Source organism: Embiotoca jacksoni, unplaced genomic scaffold, assembly GCF_022577435.1.
Source record: "Embiotoca jacksoni isolate LCO1_2020_lvr unplaced genomic scaffold, fEmbJac1.0.p SCAF_1, whole genome shotgun sequence".
Taxonomy (NCBI): Eukaryota; Metazoa; Chordata; class Actinopteri; family Embiotocidae; genus Embiotoca; species Embiotoca jacksoni.
The window spans coordinates 2,121,936-2,142,500 of record NW_027185229.1 but is presented as its reverse complement, the minus strand read 5'-3'; the positions used below and the strand labels follow the sequence as shown (position 1 = coordinate 2,142,500).

Genomic DNA, 20,565 nt, shown 5'->3' with positions numbered 1-20,565 from the left:
CATGTTTGTTGTTTACGTCAAGAAAACCAGGATGTTCTAATGGTATCCTTGTTTCTCTGGAGCGCCCTCTGGTGGGGTCCTCCAGCAACACGCAGAGTACAGAGGCGAGTGTGTGAGCGATAATCTTTACGGATCCAAACCAAGAATATCTCCGGCTTAAGCCGAGTCCTGTTGAGCTGGAAGTGGCAGTAAAAAAAAAAAAAAAAGGGCAATGGCTGACAGCTTCAGTCGCCACGTGATTAAAGTCCAGAAACCGTGTTAGCATGAAGGTTTGCTCGGCCCCTCCAATCAGAGACGGGGTATATTGGGCGATTAATGCTGATTGATTAAAGCCTGATTCAATAGTTTCCAAATGAAGCTTTTTTTCTTTACGCCTTTGTGTTGTTTTATTTTCCTTCAACCTTGCAGTCTATTAAGGAGGTGACCGGCTACATCCTGTTCGCCGTCAACGAGTTCAGCCGCCTCCCGCTCGACCACCTGCGTGTCATCAGAGGCACCATGCTGTACGAGGACCGGTACGCCTTGGCCGTGATGGTCAACTACCAGAAGGACGGGCAGCACGGCCTGCAAGAACTGGGCCTGACACACCTCACAGGTACGCACGCAGGAAGTCCGTCCGGCTGATGTACGCGGTGTGTTTAACATGTGGGAGGCTGAAAGCGGAGCAGATAAGAGCTCCGGCTGGAGGTGACACACTGCGACTGTTGGAGCTCCCACGCCCACGCAGCGCCACCACACCTGCAGCGTACCGGTCGCCGGAGGACGTGTACACTGGCGGTGATGTGAAGTCCCAGGAATGTCTCATGCGCTCAACCGCCAGTAACACGAGCCGCGGCACATCACGTCCGCTTGTAGTAGTAAACAGCGAATGGCACAGTTGGATGCCGATGAGTCACGGGCCTGCTCGGGCTTGCTCCGCTAACTGTCTCCTCCCCGTTTACATGCATGTGTGCCGTCCACAGAGATCCTGGAGGGAGGAGTCAAGATCATCCAGAACAAGTACCTGAGCTTCGCCCCGCAGGTGAACTGGATGGACATCGTGAAGGATGGAGCAGCTCACATTATGATCGACGACAACGGGCCTGAGAGTGAGTAAAAAAAAAAAGAAAGATGAAAAATGCACATATGAGCATCAATCACATTAAAGGACGGGTTCAAAGGTCAACGACATGAAACGTGTTACTGGCCACTGTAATTGCTTCTCAGATTATCATTGGTGGTTCAAAAATGTTTTCCTAAAGTGATGTTATTGTAAGAAATGGTTAACGAGATCCACTGTCTTTGTAAAAATACATTTTAAAGTTCAGCAGAAGTGAACATGAGAGTTCAGCAGTTTGACTTTCAGAGTTACAGGTTTTTTTGGTGCTAATTTCCCTCGCTGTGTTTCTATCTCTTCATCACAGCTCGGCCAGAGCAGGAAACACTGACTGGTAAAATACAAAGAGGGAATTAGTTCGTTTTTTCTGAGGCCTCACGTTAGCTTTAGCTTAACTTTCACTTTATGGAGCTGATCTCGAACAACAAGGACGAATACAGCAGCCAATAACACAGACTTGAAAAATGTGAACCGATTCTTTAATTTCAGACTTTTGCTTTTATTTCCTACTGATAATATAATTATATCTCAGAGCCTTGTGACAAAGCGTGTGGAGACATAATGTGTTGGGGTCCAGGAAACAACACATGCCAGATCTGTGAGTGACATCATTTTTATTTCATTTATTTTTGTACTGCAGTGATTGGCGCCTTTAACTTGAGTCACGGGTGCTGAAAGATTTGTTGATTTGATTTTTTTCCACCATTTTCTATCATTTTGATGGTAAATACTGTTTGTGTCACATTTTTACTTCAGTCTGAAGTTGCTGCTGCTGCTGTAATGAATCAAACACACGCTCAACTCTTTTTCCAGTGACAAAGACGGTGTGCGCTCCTCAGTGCAACGGCCGATGCTTCGGCAGAAACCCGAGCGACTGCTGCCACAGTGAGTGTGCTGGCGGCTGCACCGGACCGCTGGACACCGACTGCTTCGTGAGTGTGAAGCTTCAATATGGCTCTTTTTTAGACGTAGAGAACATTTTGACATGTCACAGTATATAAAAACACAGATTAAACTTGGTGAAGGCTGAAAATAGCTGCCTCATGTTCATATTGTGGCATTTAGTACATTTTTAAACTAAAAAAAAAAAATTCTATATCAATAATATCTGAGTAACATCTGTATTGTTCCTGTTGTGAAAAGTCTAAATTTCTGCTGTGACAAAGTTATATCGGACACAAAAATAAACCTATTAGTCCTGATCTTTATTGTGCTGTATGACATTTTACAGGCTTGCAGGAACTTCAACAACTCGGGCTCTTGCGTGCCTCAGTGTCCCCAAACTCTGATCTACAACAAGCATGCCTTCAAAATGGAGCCCAACCCCAACGCCAAGTACCAGTATGGCTCCATTTGTGTGGCCCAGTGCCCCAGTGAGTCCCCACATGTTCACACTCAGAGCTCCTACAGTTTCTATTCTTCTGATATGAATGAAGTTTTTCTGTTTGATTTTTTTTCACAAAGCACCAGCTGTTTAATATAGTCACGGATATCGTTACTCACACGTTATTTTCCTTTTCTTTTTTTTTAATAGCAAACTTTGTGGTGGATGGCAGCTCGTGTGTGAGCAACTGCCCATCTGATAAAATGGAGGTGGAGAAAGATGGAGTGAAAATATGTGAACCCTGCGGAGGCCTCTGCCCGAAAGGTATTTCATCAAATTATACAATTTAATCAGGACTGTTGTTTTCTGCAACTGAGACACGAGCTAAGTTAAATCTCTTACTCTGGTCATTAGTGGAAAGAAGTATCTCTACCTTAAGAAAAACTGACAAAATCACATTTAAAATTTGACTAAATTACAGAAGCACTGTTTAAATTATACTTTAAATATCAAAAGTAAAATTATTGTCTTTTATATTACCATAATGTATATAGCTGGTGTTGATGGGGCTCGTTTTACAGCCACTGCTTTATCGACTGTTGAATAATTAATCTGCAGAAATATCTGACTGATTTGTTGATCATGTTTTTATCTGTAAAATTACAAGCAGCTAAGTCATCAAAAATTACCCAATAAAATCTATTAAATGGAACTAATCAAATATATTTCAGAAGTACAGTTTAGTGTCTGATTAAACGTACTGTGAGTACGAAATTGCTTACAGGGTGTTAACCCTTTGTTTCTCCTCTTCCTCTTCTTCCTCCTCTTCCTCCCAGCCTGCCACGGCACAGGAAGTCCAAACAGACAAACCGTCGATGCTCGAAACATTGACAGTTTCATAAACTGCACGAAGATCCAGGGCAGTCTGCACTTCCTGGTGACGGGGATAGATGGGTAAACAAAACATTTACTACGTTTAGTAGCTCTAAGAGTGTTTTTATTTGTTCTTTATTTATGCCTTTATTTTTGTGTCCTTGTTTTTCCTTCACAGTGACGAATACAACGACATACCAGCCCTCGATCCAGAAAAGCTGAAAATCTTCAACACGGTGCGGGAGATTACAGGTGTGTGTGTGTGTGTGTGTGTGTGTGTGTGTGTGTGTGTGTGTGTGTGTGTGTTGTTATGGTCAGACTGCTTTTGTTTTTAACGTCACGGTCTGGTAAAAGCCTCTGACACTCACCATCTCCTCTTTCAGACATCCTGAGTATCCAGTCGTGGCCTGGAAACATGTCGGACCTGTCGGTCTTCTCCAACCTCCAAACAATTCAAGGCAGAACTCTTTACAAGTGAGCAGCTGTTGTTTTTTCTCCAGTCGACTGAGGTTGTTGTTGTTGTCTCCTTATAAACTGAACCTGAATCTGATGTTTGTGTCTTGCATCTCTTTATTTCCTTGGTATGTCATTTTTACCGTGTGTAGAGGAGTGAGCTCTAGAAGGTACAGTAAACATCTATAATATTACTCAATATCATTCTTACAGGGTTACAACCTTGAATAGGAGAACTTTAGTAGCGCTTAAAATGGCACTTACTTTTATCACTTTGTAGTTTGGCTTTCTTGAAGAAATTGTATTTTCTTGATTCTTGTTCTTCTGGACTTTGTACCCTCATGGTTGAAATGAACTTATTGTAAGTCGCTTTGGATAAAAGCGTCAGATAAATGAAATGTAATGTAATGTAAATTCAGCGCTGGGATTCGGTGATTAAATTGGTGGTGGGAACAACTCTTTCATGATTTCACATAATATCTCTTGCATGCTCTTTTATTGGCGTGAATATTTGGGGATCAATGAGTCTGCTTGGATTTTGTGGAAGCAAAGAGAAAAATAATCACTACTGGCTGCTTATATACAGCTGAAATTTAAATACTACAAAAATGATATCGTTGCTTTTAAGTGTTTTACATTGAAAATCATTTATATTAAGATTTTTGGGTTTGTATTCCTCTTTGAAATTTTAAGCACGTATTTACACCTACAATTTGTATGGCATTCAAACAACAAAATAAACTACTGGCTGCTTTTGTAATGCTGAAATTGAAATTCCATAAAATTTATGCCGTTGCATTTAAATATTGTACACTGAAAATCATTTATATTAATATTAATATTGATATTAGTGAGTCAAGAAAAAAGAAAAGTTTCCCAAATGTTATCGGTGAACTTCAGACACTCAAACTCAAACACTGCGGCCACCAAGATGTTTTGCCTTTAATGTGATCCAAGGGGCAACAGGAACAGGACACTGGTTTTTATTTCTAAATTACTAGAAATTTTAATTTTCTGTCTGAATTTTTACAACTTAAAAAAAAAAAGAATGCTTAAAATTGTGTTTCTAAAAGTGTAAAAACCTGAAATTACCAAGTAAAAATCAGAAGAATTCAAACCTCATGAAGCCAAAGAGTTGATTTTCAGAGTAAAATATTCAGCTGCTCATTAAATTCAGTTTGCTTTTAGAGTGTTTTCAACAAAATTACAATATTTCTAACATGTAATCACTTTATCCACTTTTCCAGGGGCTACTCTCTCCTGGTGATGCGGATCAAATCTCTGACCTCGCTGGGGTTACGCTCGTTGCGAAAAATAAACGACGGCGGCGTCTACATCACGGGGAACAAGCAGCTGTGCTACCACAACACGGTGAACTGGACGCGCATCCTCGGCAGCAGCTCGCGTCCGCAGAGACGCCAGAAGCACATCGACGTCAAGGAGAACCGACCCTTGAACGAGTGTGGTGAGTGAAGCTGGAGCTGATTGTCTTCACGGCCTAAAGACGATTCATTTCTATTTAATTCATCTCTATTCTCTCGTGTGTGCAGTTATTGAGGACCACGTGTGCGACCCCTTGTGCTCCTCTAATGGCTGCTGGGGTCCGGGGCCCAACCAGTGTGTTTCCTGTAAGAAGTACAGCCGAGAGAGAACGTGTGTGTCGGACTGCATGTTTCTAACCGGGTTAGTCTTCACGAAATAATAAAAGTGTCCCAAGTGTTTGAGTGACAGATTTGGAGAGTGAAGGACTTTTCGCCCTGAATTGCAGGGAGCGGAGGGAGTTTGCTTCTCAATCACGGGAGTGTATGCCGTGTCACCCGGAGTGTAAAGTCCAGAAGGGGAAGGAGACCTGCACCGGCCCGGTATGATTCACGTCAGGCTTTAAAGATAGTTGAAAACACCTTTGGGAACAAGCCTACCGCTGCCCCCTAGTGGCATTACAATAGACATGACTAAACTGTCCCCCTCTTTCTCTCCAGGGAGCGGATCAGTGTGTAGCTTGTGGCAGCCTGCAAGACGGTCCTCACTGTGTGTCCTCATGTCCCGAGGGCGTGATGGGCGGGGAGGGAGTCATCTTTAAATACCCCAACAAGCAGGGCCGCTGTGAGCCGTGCCACATCAACTGTACCAAGGGGTAAGGAATGAGGAATGAGGCTTGTTGTTTCTCCCAGGAAACTCATGCACGGTCCTCACATTTTATTATGAATAATCGTCCTGCAAAGATCCACAATCTGCATCCACAATCCACACATTACATATTCTTTACGTGTGTTGTGTTCAGGTGCTCCGGTCCGGGCCTCAGGGACTGCGCGGGGTCTTCGCGGTACATCTCCGGGTGAGTTCTCAGATCATTTTGACGTATTTTGTGTAATTTATTTTCCTATCACCGCTGATACCGTGACATCCTCTTCATCTCCGCCATTAGACAAGCGACCACGGCCATCGTACTGGGAGTGATCGCCCTCATCTTCGGCTCCTTCTCTGTTTTCGTGCTGACCGTTCTGTACCGCCGAGGTCTCGCCATCCGACGCAAACGAGCCATGAGGAGATACATGGAGAGCGGAGCGGTCAGTCAGAAGCTGGAGTTGGGAGCCTTATTGTGCTTTTGTGCTTAATTTAGGTTTGTTTTAACATACAGCTTGTGTTCGTACAGAGTTTTGAGCCTCTGGAGGAGAAGGGGTCGAAAGTTCACGCCCGGATCCTGAAGCCATCTGAGCTGCGCAAGATCAAGCTGCTGGGTAATGGAGTGTTTGGATCGGTCCATAAGGTACTTGTTGTTCGGACAGATTCCTGTAAAATACTCCTGCTGCACATTTGACTTTAACCGAACAAGTAATGAATGTCTCTCTGCACTTCACAGGGCATTTGGATTCCTGAAGGAGATACGGTGAAGCTTCCCGTGGCCATAAAGACAATTCACGATCGCACCGGTCGACAGACCTTCAGTGAGGTGACAGATGTAAGAACACTTCAAGAACCAGTCTGCCTAACGCAGCGGCCTCCACCCTTTCTTCTTCTGAGAGCTACTTTCACAAAATTAAAGTGTCTGAGAGCTCCTTGTGTTCAGTGACATTTATTCACACAGCTGAGCTCCACCCAAACCAGCATCTTTTATGTGAACAACAATAACAAACTGACTGCCAATCAAAACAGCTTCAACAGCACTTGCATGATTTTTCAATTGATTGATTTCTGAGCAGCTGTTTGTTTCCAGCTCAGTGTGAGAGTCTCTGCTGTGTTTCTGTCCTCTGATCTCTGTGTGTCTCACTGTGGGTGGAGCTTAAACCTCTGCTGTGTTTCTGTCCTCTGATCTCTGTGTGTCTCACTGTGGGCGGAGCTCCACCTCTGCTGTGTTTCTGTCCTCTGATTTCTGTCTCACTGTGGGCGGAGCTTAAACCTCTGCTGCACTGACAGAGGTGAAGAGCAGGTGGAGGTAGCGAGGGGAGATCGTCCACTTGGTAATCCATCGCGTTGATAGCATTGTTTTCACGGACAAGTTAAAATATACACAGATAAATAATGCTGAAATGGATCACTGAATATTCTTGGACGGGCTGAGCTACTCAGAACCAGTTGGCGAGTTAAAAGTAGCTCTCGAGCTACTGGTTGGAGACCCCTGGCCTTACATATGTCTCCTGAGTATTAATTGTATTAATTACTGGGAGCACTGACACTTAAGACATAGATTTTGTCGATTTTTTTTTTGTTTTATTTTGAATGAAATATTCCTTTAAAACCAGAATTCTCACTAAATGTTGACACTGAAATAAATCCCTACTGATGTCGCTGCAGCACATGATGGCGATGGGATGCCTGAACCACATCAACGTGGTCCGGACCCTGGGTATCTGTCCCGGCGACAGCCTGCAGCTCGTCTCCCAGCTCAGCGGTCAGGGCTCCCTGCTGGAGCACGTCAGGAACCACAACAACAAGCTCGGCCCGCAGAGGTTCCTTAACTGGTGTGTTCAGATCGCAAAGGTACAGGACTTCTTTTTTTAAACTCATTATTTGGTGTATTTCGCTGATAGTCCGAGCAGGTAAACACCGTGTGATCCCCTCCGTTCAGGGTATGAACTACCTGGAGGAGAACCGGATGGTCCACAGAAACCTGGCAGCCAGGAACGTGCTGCTGAAGAACAACTTCACAGCCCAGATTTCAGACTACGCCATCGCAGACCTGCTCTACCCGGATGATAAGAAGTACTTTTACAACGAGGTCAAGGTCTGTTGTGGCAGAAAAGATGCGATATATATACGAACAGGGTCTAAAATGATCAAAGTTAATTAATAGAGACGTTTTCTGGTTATCAGACGCCGATCAAGTGGATGTCCTTGGAGAGCATCTTGTTCCGCAGATACACACATCAGAGCGACGTCTGGAGTTACGGTGAGTTTCACGACTGTTTATGAAAACAGAAATGTTACCGAGCGCATCCCAGTTGTACCAAAGTGCAGCCGGATGCCACATCAACTTCCTCCCCTTTGTTTAGGCGTGACGATCTGGGAGATGATGTCGTACGGCACCGAGCCGTACGCAACGATGCGCCCGCAGGAGGTTCCTGATCTGCTGGAAAAGGGCGAGCGTCTGTCGCAGCCTCACATCTGCACCATTGACGTGTACATGGTGATGGTGAAGTGTGAGTACCTCTCCACCGGCTCCACAGTCACCTGCAGGCTGCAGAACAAATCAGGGCAGTAATTAGGATAAAATGCAGCAAAAAATCTCGGTCATCATCGATTGTGAGCTTTCCTTTGATCTATTCGGGGAATTGCCAAAAATTTGGCACAAATATTCACGATACTCAGAGGATGAATTCTACTGACTTTCATGACTTTCTGACTTTTAATCTGCTCTCACTATTACAAATATTCATGGAAATCCATCCAGTAGTTGTTGATTTTTCACACTTTGACCTGCAGACATCAGTGCCTCACTTTTCCTTCAAAACAAATGAACCTCATGTTCAGCACATTTTAGACAATATGACAGCCGCAAATCTATTTGATTTGTTACAGTTTTTAATGATGATTAGAATATTAGAAAATCAAGACTCTTTTAAATTCCATTAAGTTATTGTAAAACTTTTATTCTTTCAGGTTGGATGATCGATGAAAATGTCCGTCCAACGTTCAAGGAGCTGGCCAGCGAGTTTACCAGGATGGCCCGAGACCCGCCTCGCTACCTGGTGGTCAAAGTAAGACGAGCCCCGTTCACTATTTGAGACTATTTCCACTGTGGATTGAAATATTTAGCTTATTGTGAGTCCACGCACTAACGTACGCGTCGCCTCGCTCTGCCAGGAGGACTGCAGCCAACCGGACTCAGGCCCGGACGAAGTGGCCCAGCGGAGTGCAGACCTGGACGACCTGGACGATCTGGACAACCTGGGGGACGAGGGGGCGGCGGAGGGCACGACTCCGGTGCCCCCGTACCCGTCCAGGAGTCTCAGCCGTGTCTCCAGGATGGACACTCACAGGGTGAGGGAAACCACTTCCTGTCTACCGGCCCGCTTATGTTTGCAGAGGAGTTTTCTGTCCTCTCCTGTATCTAAATCTCCTTCCTGTCTTTTCTTGTAAAGGTGGTTCTCAATCCATCGAGCGGGGCCGGATACCTGCCCATGACCCCGGGCATCGACAGCCACGGGCAGGTAGCTAGAACAGGATTCTGTGGTGTCCAGACACTTATGTTATCAGTTTTAAAAGTCAAAATAAAGAAAAGATTGCTCCTGTTTTACTGATGCAGCGCTGTTTTGTGTTGGGCAGGCGACCTGGCCGTCGCGCTCCCGCCTGAACTCGGCCCGCACCGTGTCGGAGAGCTCGGAGGGCTGCGGCACGGCGGTGGAGCTGGAGATGAGCGAGGTCGTCTCTCTGACCGGCAGCCTGAAGAGGAGACGCCATCGCGAGGACAGCGCTTACATATCGCAGAGGGACAGCATGTCTGGAGGGCCGCCGGACACTCCCTCGCCGGAGATGGAGGAAGAGGACCAGAACGGATATGTTCTTCCTGGAGGCAGCCTGGAGAGAGGTGACATCATCATCCTAAAGTTACATGATGGTTACTGGGAAACGGGCGATGGCTTTACATTTTGGGAACTTTGTCCAAACGCTGAACAGAACCTCGGTGGCTCGCTATGATGCGTTGTATCTCGTTTGTTTGGAAGTTCGCTGGCAACAAGAGAAGAATAAGATCAAGAAGAAAAGCTTCTGCACATTGAATGGGTCCAAAAAAGATTTTTATGAGGACAGCCAAAACATTTTAAGAACATGTCATCATCAGGTAAAGCACAGAGATTGAAGGAAACTGGACTTTTAACGCACTTTACCTTCTTTTCTTTTTTTCAGAGAACCTACTTTTCTCGTCTCGCGCCAGGATGGGCAAATCTCACTCATCGAGCCGCCTGAACAACCCAGACGATGAAGAGTACGAGTACATGAACAAGCAGATATCGGTGTCGCCAAGGCACAACAGCCACTGGCTGAAGCCCAACAAGAAACGAACCTCCTCGGTGTCGTCGCAGGCGACGGCGTGGTCATGTGACACCGCGCTGTCGGCGGAGGTCAGAGGAGCGAACGCGAGGAGCAGAGACGACTCTGACTACGAGCAGCCGGGATCCAGTGAAGTGGAATACGAATACATGGACATCAGAGGCAGTGAAAAAGAGGAGAGCCCTTCTGAACACGACCCGCCTCCTCCTCCTTCTCCTCCGTCGTCGGCGAGGGTGAGAGGAGAGGCGGAGGAGAACGAGGAGGACGAATACGTGGAGGACAGTAACTATCACTACACCAACAGACAGCCGAAGCTGCGACAGGCTCTTCGAGACAGGACGGAGCTGAAGGTTCAGGGGCGAGACGAGGGCGAGGCGTACGAGTACGAGGACATGGACTGCTTCGCCGGCCCGCCGCCTGCAGAGGCGGCGGTGTACCAGAACCTGCAGCGGGACGGAGAGGCTCACAAATCTGGGTTTGACCCCCATGTGAGAGTGCGGGCCGGAGTCGGGGTCGGGGAGTCGGCCGCTGGCGACAGATCGTTTGACAATCCGGGCTACTGGCACAGCAGGATGTTCCTGAAACACGAAGCGGTGCCCACATGAAGAACACTTTGAATCTCACGAACTTCGCTCTGAGACACATCCATGAAGGACCTGAAGTCAGAAATGCAATCAAAAGCCATATTAATAATGTAGCCTATGACACAATAGCAAATAAAATAAAAAAAACATGTGCGACGTAATCGTGCCGCCGTCGTCGGTTACAGGCTGACACTGTTTAAAATTAGGCCTTTGATTCGGTGCACTTCCAGATTTAATAGCAGTGAGTGTTGAAGACACTGACAGAAAAAAGAACAGATTACAAGCTATATTTTCTGTTTACATATTGAATGAACAAATTGTGTTTTTTAAGAACAAATGCATTGTGTGGGATTTATAACTTTATGTTTTGAGACCTTTTTTGATGATGATAATTGAAACCAATTTTCTACTCAATAAAAATATTTTGTATAGCAACTTTGGAGCAGGAAGTTTTTATTTATGACATCCATGTTAATCATCAGGTATAAATCTTTATTGGATACGGAGGAAAAAATGCACAAACTATCCATCATCTGTCTTTGATTGAGCGTAACGGCCCATCAGGAACAATGAGTCTCCAGTCGTCCATCACAGCTGCCGCCTTCATTACTCACCTTAACTTGATAAGTACAACCTGAAACCTTTCTCTGGTTGCTGGTGGGTGCAGGTGAACGTGTCGTTAATCCAGTGCAGGTGAAAGTGTCGTTAATCCAGTGCAGGTGAACGTGTTGTTAATCCAGTGCAGGTGAACATGTCATTAATCCAGTGCAGGTGAAAGTGTTGTTAATCCAGTGCAGGTGAACGTGTTGTTAATCCAGTGCAGGTGAACGTGTTGTTAATCCAGTGCAGGTGAACGTGTTGTTAATCCAGTGCAGGTGAACGTGTTGTTAATCCAGTGCAGGTGAACATGTCGTTAATCCAGTGCAGGTGAAAGTGTCGTTAATCCAGTGCAGGTGAACGTGTTGTTAATCCAGTGCAGGTGAACATGTCATTAATCCAGTGCAGGTGAAAGTGTTGTTAATCCAGTGCAGGTGAAAGTGTTGTTAATCCAGTGCAGGTAAAAGTGTTGTTAATCCAGTGCAGGTGAACGTGTCGTTAATCCAGTGCAGGTGAACGTGTCGTTAATCCAGTGCAGGTGAACGTGTCGTTAATCCAGTGCACATCGTGGATGATTATCTTTCAGACATGGTGAAAAATATACCACTGTTGCTACTTGCTAGCAAACAGCAAAAATTGGAAAATGGTACAGTCTTGAAACCGGAAGTGAATGGAAAGCCTGCCCAAAAAAGCCAATTGATTGACAGCTAGACAATTAGAAAAAATTGGCAAGAGGATGGATTTTGATAATAATTTTACTAATTACTAATATGTAACTTAAAGAGCAGTGTTTTAATTATTCCTCAATTTATTTTGAATTGTCGATGTTAATTTTCTGTGAACTGATTACGTCATGTTATTTCTACAGAGCCTGAACGTTTATTTCTCACAGGGAGGAATTTGGCGCGCCCTGTATTTTGGCGGGCTCGGGTGGCTGTGACGTCACCGTACGTCGCTGTAAAGTGGGCGGGGCCTGGGCGGGCAGCAGGGAGGCCCGTGTTAGCGGCAGCGGTCAGAGCAGAGGGAGTCCTGCGGGGAACCGACGCCGTCCGGGACCGAGTGGCGACCGAACCTTCACCGACAAGATGTCCGACGAGGAGCAAGAGCAGACCATAGCCGAGGACCTGGTGGTCACCAAGTACAAGATGGGCGGTGACATCGCTAACCGTAAGTTAACGTTAACTGGTCGGCGCGAGCTGCTGCTCTCGGCCTGTCGTTCAGCCGGTTAACGGGAGTTCCGCAACGGCAGCTGCGGCCATGTGGTCACCGGCCATGTGGTCACCTCCGAGGCACCATAACACGCGCTGCTCCCCGGAGCCGGCTAACAGGCAGCCGGCTAACAGGCGCAGCTGGTCCGGTTCGAACCGGCTAACGGAGCTAATGCTAGCTCCTCTGCTGCTCGACGTTGAGGCTAGCGTGTGTAACTAACGGGGGGATGCTAACGAACCGGCTAGCTCTGCCCGGTGCCCGGTGCCCGGTGGTCAGCGAGAAATGTCCCGCAAACGTCACCGAGCTGGAAGATGAGCAGCCGGACCGGACCGGTCGGTTCCGGTCGGGTCCTTTGACTCTTCACGGTTGTGTTGCTGATGTGTTCGTGCGACGACCCGTTAGCTTGAAGGTGATTTATCTCCAGTATAAATCCGGAGCCACAAGTTGGAAAGATGACGTGATTATTTAAATTAAGGGTTGAGAGTTAAAAATAAAGTTCACCAGGAAACATTAAGTTCATAAGCTGCTCTTATTGAGCGTTTTATGACTGCAGCGGTCTGAAGCGCTTTAACATGTGACTCCATTCACAGCTGTTGTGCATTTCGGAGCAGGAAGGGTTCCCTCCTTTCTTGCCCAAGGACACTTCAGTAGGGGATTGAACTACCAACCTTATGACACTTGTTCCATCATCTGAGCCACAGCCGCCCCCTCAGTCGTTTTATACATAATAAAGTAAACGAGAAAATGTTTGTGGGTTAAAAAAAAAGCCAAATGGTAATATGTGTTTTTGGTTTGTCTTGTAAATTAAGTCATTAATAAATCACCTAATCATTTTAAATCCAGTCGTAGTACTTGAAGGGGGCCTGCAGAGATTTTAATGGGACACACTGGATACCACAGTTTAAAGTAATGTATATTAAATCACGATAATGTTACATCCTCCAACCTCGTTCTTACTGTTATTCTGTCGGCTATTTCTCAAATGACAGAATCAGTTCAAATGACGTTTAACGTGACGACTGATGGTGTTTAGACTCGGTCTTCACAGGGATCGACTCTTCACTTCAAAGGGAAATTGTTAGAAAATGTTTTAATCCTAAGAATAAAATTTCCGTCCGTAGGAAATAACTTTTAGTACCAGGAATCTTGATGAACACAGACCGTGTTCCCATGAGACAACTCATCTACCCGCCTAACTTTCCTCCCTCGCCCTCCTCTTCATCACGTACCGCTTGTCTCCCCAGAGGCTCTTCGTCTGGTGGTGGAAGCAGCCAAGCCCGGCGTGTCTGTGCTCAGCTGCTGCCAGAAAGGTGACGCCTACATCATGGCCGAGACGGGAAAGGTCTTCAAGAAGGAAAAGGAAATGAAAAAAGGTGAGGCAAAGACGGGCGCGCTCGTGTCCGTCTGTTTATTTTAATTTTTTTGGTGAGCAGAGCTCGACCGCATCAACCTGTTGTTTATTTAGTGTTTTGCGTTTTTCTTTGCTGAATTTTTTTGGATGATTTCCAGATGAAGACTTGGTGGTTCTCTTCTTCCTCTTCTAGGCATTGCCTTTCCTACCAGCGTCTCAGTCAATAACTGTGTTTGCCACTTCTCTCCCCTGAAGAGTGACCCCGACTACACACTTAAAGATGGGGATCTGGTCAAAATGTAGGCACCACGCTCTGCTGTAATGTCCCCCCCCCCCCCCCCCCCCACCTCCACCCCCACCCCACTGTGTGTCCTGAGTCTCCCCGTCTTCAGTCCTCCTTTCTTTCTGTGTGACATTTCGGCTTCTATGTGAGGTGTCTCTCCTTGCTGTTGATTGTCTGCTTCATCAGTAACGTCTTGTCTTCCTGTCTGTCCTGTGTGGCAAACGACAAGTAAGGTTTTGAAGTGATACGTTGGATTTTAGCTTCCCTCTGCTAAATCACATAATAATAATAATAATATCGACTGAGCCTCTGAAAGAGTTGGTGGATCCGATGCTCCGCCCGGGTGAAGCGTCCAAAAAGAAGAAGAAGAGACATTTAAAAGGACGCGTTTTTAGTTTTTACTACAAACGTTGCGTTACAGATCGCGATGGATACGACCAAGCAGGTCAAAGTTCAAGGTGCATTTTATGATGAAGTCGTATGTCCCAGTTGCATGCATACTACATGCAGCAGTACACACCTTGTAAGGGTAACTGCAGTACGCGCTAAAAGTAAGAAGATTAAGTATGCGATTCAGAACAAAGCTCCTAACGTTTAGCAAAAATTTAAAAAAAAAAAAAAAAAGACTGCTGAGCTTGAAGAACCTCGGGGGGGCTCCGACCAATGCCTCAACTTTCAGGGGGGCAGCCCTACATTTTCCTAAAGCTTTTAAGAAACGGGTCGATCCATCTTAGTTGTTGTATTGCCACTGATGTCGTTGTCTTCTGTGCTCTGTGTTGAGCTTCAGTGTCGTACTGATGTGTGTTAAAGCTCATGTTTGATGTGGTCCGACCTTCTGGCCGGGCATGTCTGTTCATCTGTTCACTTTATCACAGCCCGCCCTGCCAATGTCTTCAATTCACAACAAGTCTTTTACTGTATTCCAGCTGATCTGCTGCCAAAAATAAAATTCACCTTCAGATACATCTTCCGTTTAATGGCCACGGCAGATTAAATCGTTTTATTTTCGTCTGACCTTCTGTCATCGTTAAGTCTTCATTAGTGTGGACGGACCGACTCTGTCCTTCCCAAGTGGATTTGATTGATTGGTTATCGTGACAGCTGGTAGCAGTTAAACTTGTACTGAATTTGAGACATGATCCCTGTGTTTTATTGTTATTTAATTCTGTCTTCTCTTATTATTTCCCTGTAGAGATCTCGGGGTTCATGTCGATGGCTTCATTGCTAATGTTGCTCACAGCTTTATTGTGGGAGCCAGTAAGGTGAGGCCCCCTTTCTGTTTTTCTTTTTGTTTTAAATCCTGTCTTTGAGTGTTGAAGTCCTCACCGTGTTTCTGTCGTGCAGGAGAACCCCGTCACGGGCCGGAAAGCTGACGTCATCAAAGCGGCACATCTGTGTGCAGAAGCAGCTCTGCGCCTCGTGAAACCTGGAAACCAGGTACATTTAAACTCCGTCCTCAGTGATGATGAGCTCTCTACGGAGGCCGTCTGGTCACGGACAGATTTAAATGTCTCCTGTAGACTCTATACCACACGAGGGGGAATACTTGTGTAAAACTGTGAAAGTAACTCCCGTTTCTCTTCCTCTCAGAACACTCAAGTGACAGAAGCCTGGGGAAAGATCGCCCAGTCGTTCAAGTGTTCACCCATCGAGGGTGAGCGTGTTCGATCATTGTGTGTTTTCACGTGCCGCCTCTCCTCAGATTTGCTCGTGTAAAAGGAAGATGATGACGAAATGTTTCAATGAAGATGCTTCAGTTTTCCTGCTCGGTGTAATTTACTGTCTTGGCTCCGTGTTTTTAAAGGCATGCTGTCTCATCAGCTGAAGCAACATGTCATCGACGGAGAGAAGACCATCATCCAGAACCCCTCAGACCAGCAGAGGTACAGCGGTGTTGTTATTGATAGCAGGAAGTCACAGAAACCCGTTTTCCCATCAGTGTCCAGAACTGAATTTGTTCCGTTGTATCCTGTTGCTGAAATTCTTCCATCTTCCTGAACAGCTGTGATAAATTGGTTTGTCATGTTAAAAGCAATCAAATCTTACATCTTGAAAAACCTCAACAGGGACAACCAGCGTCTGGTGTGTTGACCTGGTCAGTTTATGTTGAGCTGCAAACTCTCATGTTTAGTGTATTTCTTGCTTGTGTTTGGAAAATTATAATCTGATGGATTAATATCAACATTTTTGGAACTCAAATATCTGTACTGGCCCTAAAATCCTGTTTCCGTTACTTTCAATAATCCAGCTGTCTTTGTGGTTTTCTGTAAACATGTCGACGGCCGGTAGTCGTTCTGCATTAGAATACTTCTCATTGTAAAGTATCAACCGTGAGATCTGTGGACTGTCCAGAGGGACCGGGACACATTTAAAGTGATCTGCTGTTTGTGTTTTGATTGATTTGATCAGGAAGGACCACGAGAAGGCGGAGTTCGAGGTTCATGAAGTCTACGCTGTGGACGTCCTGATCAGCACCGGAGAAGGAAAGGTCAGCGCCCCGTCGCTCCTCCCCTGCGGATGTCCCAGTACTGCAACGTTTGCTGTCATTAATCATATATTTATGAGATATGCGTCGTCTGTGATGATTTCCTCTCAGGCCAGAGATGCCGGTCTGAGGACCACCATCTATAAGCGAGACCCCAGTAAGCAGTACGGCCTGAAGATGAAGACCTCTCGTACGTTCTTCAGCGAGGTGGAACGACGCTTTGACGCCATGCCCTTCACTCTCCGGTAGGACCGTCACTTTAAATGATGCGCCACCACCTGCTGGAAAGTTTTCATGGATGGACAGAAAGGAATATTGTTATTGTTTGTCTGAACATGGATTTTTCCCTCAGGGCGTTCGAGGATGAGGCCAAAGCCCGTCTCGGTGTGGTGGAGTGTGCTAAGCACGAGCTGCTGCAGCCCTTCAGCGTGCTGCACGAGAAGGAGGGTGAGTGTTTGATCTTAACGTTAGACAGGTTTGCTCTTTTTAACACCTCTTACTTTTAATAACCCCCCCGACTCTGTTCTCAGGAGAGTGTGTAGCTCAGTTTAAGTTCACGGTGCTGCTGATGGCCAACGGGCCGCACAGAATCACCAACGGACCCTTTGACCCGGAGCTCTACAAGTCAGAGCATGAAGTTCAGGATCCAGAGCTAAAGGTGAGGTCGGGTTATCATTTTAATTTGTCACTCATAGAAACTCTCTGCTTTAAACATCTTATTCACTTCACACCGAAACGTCTCCTTTCTCCTGCAGACTTTACTACAGAGCTCCGCCAGCCGCAAAACACAGAAGAAAAAGAAAAAGAAGGTAATATTTTATCATGATAATGAATGTGGGAGTGAGCTCGTGTACACCATGAACTAAACTAGACTGTAACCTCCTCATACTGTGCAGCCGTTTATCACTTTGTCACCTTCCAGCTGCAGAAATGCATATTTTATTCAGGCTACATCCAAATCTTTTACTTTTTCAAACAGTGAAACAAAAAATGATTCAGAACTCATCTTGATGTGGTTTGTTAGAAAAATTACTCAAGAGGCTCAGTTCAAAATCAAACACATCGGACATTTATTCTTGCAAGAAGGAACACATACATGCACCCTCAAAGAGAGGTGTCCAGCAAAGAAGGGCCTTCCCTCCTCCGTAGGGCAGCTTTTATACAGTGGGACAAACAGTAGACCATCACCCCCGTTCCCTTTGTATCTGCTTTCCTATGGTAACAACAGAGTTGGTTGGAGGTCACAAGATAGTCGTCAATTAGATGCGGAAAGAATCACTTGCAAATAAGACAGAAAACAAAGGAAACTTTTCGGGGCCTGAGGCTTTCCGGAGCCACAATGCAAACAAGAGGAAGAGACAAATCTTTCCTTTCCATCATGGTTGTTCTTTTGGGAAAGAGTCACGTGATGAATCAATTAAAGACATGTGACTGATAAAATCCAATCAGTGAACGTGTGTCTTAAATACAATTACTGAGATTTTCAAACTAAACCGAGGTCAGCAGCCTTTTTAGAAACGTCAGAGTGGAGAGTTAGTGAAAAAGCTTTAATGTGGATGTCACCTCCGTTGACTGACTGACTTCTTCCTCTTCTTCTTCTTCTTCTTCTTCTTCTCTTTACGTCCTTCAGGCCTCAAAGACGGCAGAAAATGCAACTGGACAGCCGACTGAGGAGACAGAAGCCGCAGAGTAAAAACTGCCTTTCCACACATGCAAGACCCCCAAAGAGTCACGAGAGACAAAATTCCCCTGAACTCTCTGCTCATTCTGCACCTAACAGCTGATTTCACCAATTAAACTGAAGAATTCATAAGAATCATCAACTGAGTCTTTGATGATCCTACGAGGACGTTTAACCCTTTACTGCATTAATAGGACCAGCGGTGGGGAAATGTTGCTTTAGTTTCTTGCTCCAGTAGGAAATTTATAATGTTTGCAGATAGTTTTACATCTTTGAAGAAGACTTGTTGGCAAATAGTAACGACTGTTTTAACTTGAGGGCCTGTTGCTCCTCGACATGCTCGTATTGTTTGCAGTGAACATTAATGGGACTTTTAAAGATATTAAATGATGCCTACAGACACGTGTTTCTTTCATGCGTTGTTTATCTCCATCCTCCTGTTGTGTAAATGAGGTGGAAAATGTTGTTTCCCTTTGGCAGCAAAAGTCCATTCAAGTTGTGTTAACAGAAATTTATAGTGAAATGTTGGAAGCTTTCGGTGCACGTCGTCATCTTTAAGTGATTAAATCCCAAAAGACGACGAGGATTTAGTGCATCATTTAACTGTCAACTTCCCATTTAAAAACGGGTCATCATAAATGAGTTTTCTCCCCCACAACATGCAGTAGAGGGTTAAATTCTGATTTTGTTGTTAAATGATGCGAGCTAGAAATGATCTGAAAATGTAATTCACGAACTGATTTTTGCTCCAGATTTGATGTAGTGAGGATTTGTAGTTGCTCTTCGATTATTGTGACCTGACCACGTTTCTGGCTGAAACTACAGCGTTTTAACTAAAAGCAATAACCTGAGCAGAATGAATATTTTTTAAACACACAGTCGTATTCAGCGTGACTTTAGGGAACAAACTGCTACATTTACTGCCATTCACCTCGGACTTTATGGAAAGATAGAAATCTATTCTGTGTTCCAGTTTAAAAGACTTTTTTGTATCAGCGACACAAGTTTCTTGCTTTATTACATCGTTAGTCTCGTCTTGGTCCACTGAGATCAGTTCAGGTCTGAGTGTCAGTTTGAGGTCGGGGACGGTGTCGGGTCAGATGTGTCAACAATGAAATATGTTGGAAAACGGCTAAATCCTGCTTTGTAGTTCAGTCTGTGGTTGAAGGAACTTTACATCTAATTAAATAAAAACATTTTCATACACTGAGGTTCTCCTTTGGTTTTTATTTTTATGTATTGTCTGAAATGATCTGCTTGTGTCCAAACTAATCTTTTAAATTCAGGAAATAAATTGTTGTTCATAGAAAACCCACCAAATCAATCAAAACATCAGAAGAATTAGGATTACCATTAGACAGAAGTTTGTCAACTTGCTCTTTAATATCTGAGATCATCTCATTTTAACATGATTTTGGCTTCTGAGGGGAAATATTGTGATTTGATAAAAACTTACTTATTCACTCTTCAAATGTGACCGTATTAAATTGAACACACTTGTAATCCGTGGGACAGTTTTGTGGACTGAACGGAGACCTTTTATAAATAGGAGAATTTCTTTTGAACCAGTATTGTGGAGATTTTGACCGAATCAACTGTAGAAGTTTAGACCTGTAAATGTTAAGCGCCTGGTGGACCTCTCAGTTTATTGACCTGCTGAGGAAGAACATGTGAAATGGACGAAAGTTAGAGATGAGCTCCTCAATGGACCTGGAGGTGAGACAGATCTGCTTTCTGTGTCCAGAATAAACTTTGAACCTGATGTGTTAAAGCTGCAGCAATAAAATGATTGATCGATATAATTTGATAAAAAAAAAAAAATACGTGGTAAAAAAATAAATAAATAAATTTGTAGCTCAGAGACAACACTTCCTCTATTAATCATTAAAAGTAGTGCAAAACTAAAATATTATAAGTGCTTACTAATAGCTTTATTGAGGCTAATTTGTAATTTTACCAAGTTAATTCTGTAAATAGTGCGACTGTAATGTGAACAAACTTAACTAAACATTAAATGTACTTAATTTGAGGATAATTAATCCCCTAATAATCGCCTGATGTGATTTTAAAACACGTATAAGGTCAGAAACGTGACGTCAGAGTCGCCAGGACGCACGTTTGGCCACGTGGACTCCATTTCCCG

The 20,565-nt window shown here is 44.8% G+C and overlaps 2 protein-coding genes across 3 annotated transcripts in view; both read left to right on the top strand.

Moving 5' to 3' along the window:
• Positions 1-11,257, top strand: part of erbb3a (erb-b2 receptor tyrosine kinase 3a) — a 20,122-nt gene extending 8,865 nt beyond the window's left edge. Inside the window, exons 3-29 of one of the 2 annotated variants that reach the window (XM_069154592.1) lie at positions 409-595; positions 963-1,088; positions 1,629-1,694; positions 1,910-2,028; positions 2,328-2,469; positions 2,631-2,744; positions 3,257-3,374; positions 3,472-3,545; positions 3,677-3,767; positions 3,899-3,916; positions 4,994-5,211; positions 5,297-5,429; positions 5,515-5,608; positions 5,726-5,880; positions 6,028-6,081; positions 6,172-6,313; positions 6,400-6,513; positions 6,607-6,705; positions 7,539-7,724; positions 7,813-7,968; positions 8,058-8,133; positions 8,237-8,383; positions 8,844-8,941; positions 9,048-9,224; positions 9,326-9,394; positions 9,510-9,771; positions 10,089-11,257. In XM_069154592.1, the coding sequence (XP_069010693.1) occupies positions 409-595; positions 963-1,088; positions 1,629-1,694; positions 1,910-2,028; positions 2,328-2,469; positions 2,631-2,744; positions 3,257-3,374; positions 3,472-3,545; positions 3,677-3,767; positions 3,899-3,916; positions 4,994-5,211; positions 5,297-5,429; positions 5,515-5,608; positions 5,726-5,880; positions 6,028-6,081; positions 6,172-6,313; positions 6,400-6,513; positions 6,607-6,705; positions 7,539-7,724; positions 7,813-7,968; positions 8,058-8,133; positions 8,237-8,383; positions 8,844-8,941; positions 9,048-9,224; positions 9,326-9,394; positions 9,510-9,771; positions 10,089-10,837 (3,984 nt within the window). In that variant the 3' untranslated portion in view covers positions 10,838-11,257. The remainder of the gene's footprint in view (positions 1-408; positions 596-962; positions 1,089-1,628; positions 1,695-1,909; positions 2,029-2,327; positions 2,470-2,630; positions 2,745-3,256; positions 3,375-3,471; positions 3,546-3,676; positions 3,768-3,898; positions 3,917-4,993; positions 5,212-5,296; positions 5,430-5,514; positions 5,609-5,725; positions 5,881-6,027; positions 6,082-6,171; positions 6,314-6,399; positions 6,514-6,606; positions 6,706-7,538; positions 7,725-7,812; positions 7,969-8,057; positions 8,134-8,236; positions 8,384-8,843; positions 8,942-9,047; positions 9,225-9,325; positions 9,395-9,509; positions 9,772-10,088) is intronic. The other variant, XM_069154601.1, reaches the window with a different exon arrangement.
• Positions 11,258-12,381: 1,124 nt separating this feature from the next.
• On the top strand, positions 12,382-19,628 carry pa2g4a (proliferation-associated 2G4, a). Its single transcript, XM_069154612.1, has 13 exons — positions 12,382-12,580; positions 13,867-13,995; positions 14,167-14,272; positions 15,449-15,518; positions 15,601-15,693; positions 15,847-15,910; positions 16,061-16,139; positions 16,666-16,744; positions 16,853-16,986; positions 17,094-17,188; positions 17,272-17,399; positions 17,497-17,550; positions 18,372-19,628. Exons 1-13 carry the CDS (start codon positions 12,499-12,501, stop codon positions 18,432-18,434), a joined length of 1,176 nt encoding a protein of 391 aa, XP_069010713.1. The 5' UTR covers positions 12,382-12,498; the 3' UTR covers positions 18,435-19,628.
• Positions 19,629-20,565: the final 937 nt, after the last annotated feature.

Bases quoted from the DNA above. Each gene is read 5' to 3' on its own strand.
- pa2g4a (XM_069154612.1), top strand. From the start codon at position 12,499: ATGTCCGACGAGGAGCAAGAGCAGACCATAGCCGAGGACCTGGTGGTC. The intron at 15,911-16,060 runs GTGAGCGTGTTC...GTGTTTTTAAAG, and splicing joins CAAGTGTTCACCCATCGAGG to GCATGCTGTCTCATCAGCTG. The intron at 16,987-17,093 runs GTAGGACCGTCA...TTTTTCCCTCAG, and splicing joins GCCATGCCCTTCACTCTCCG to GGCGTTCGAGGATGAGGCCA.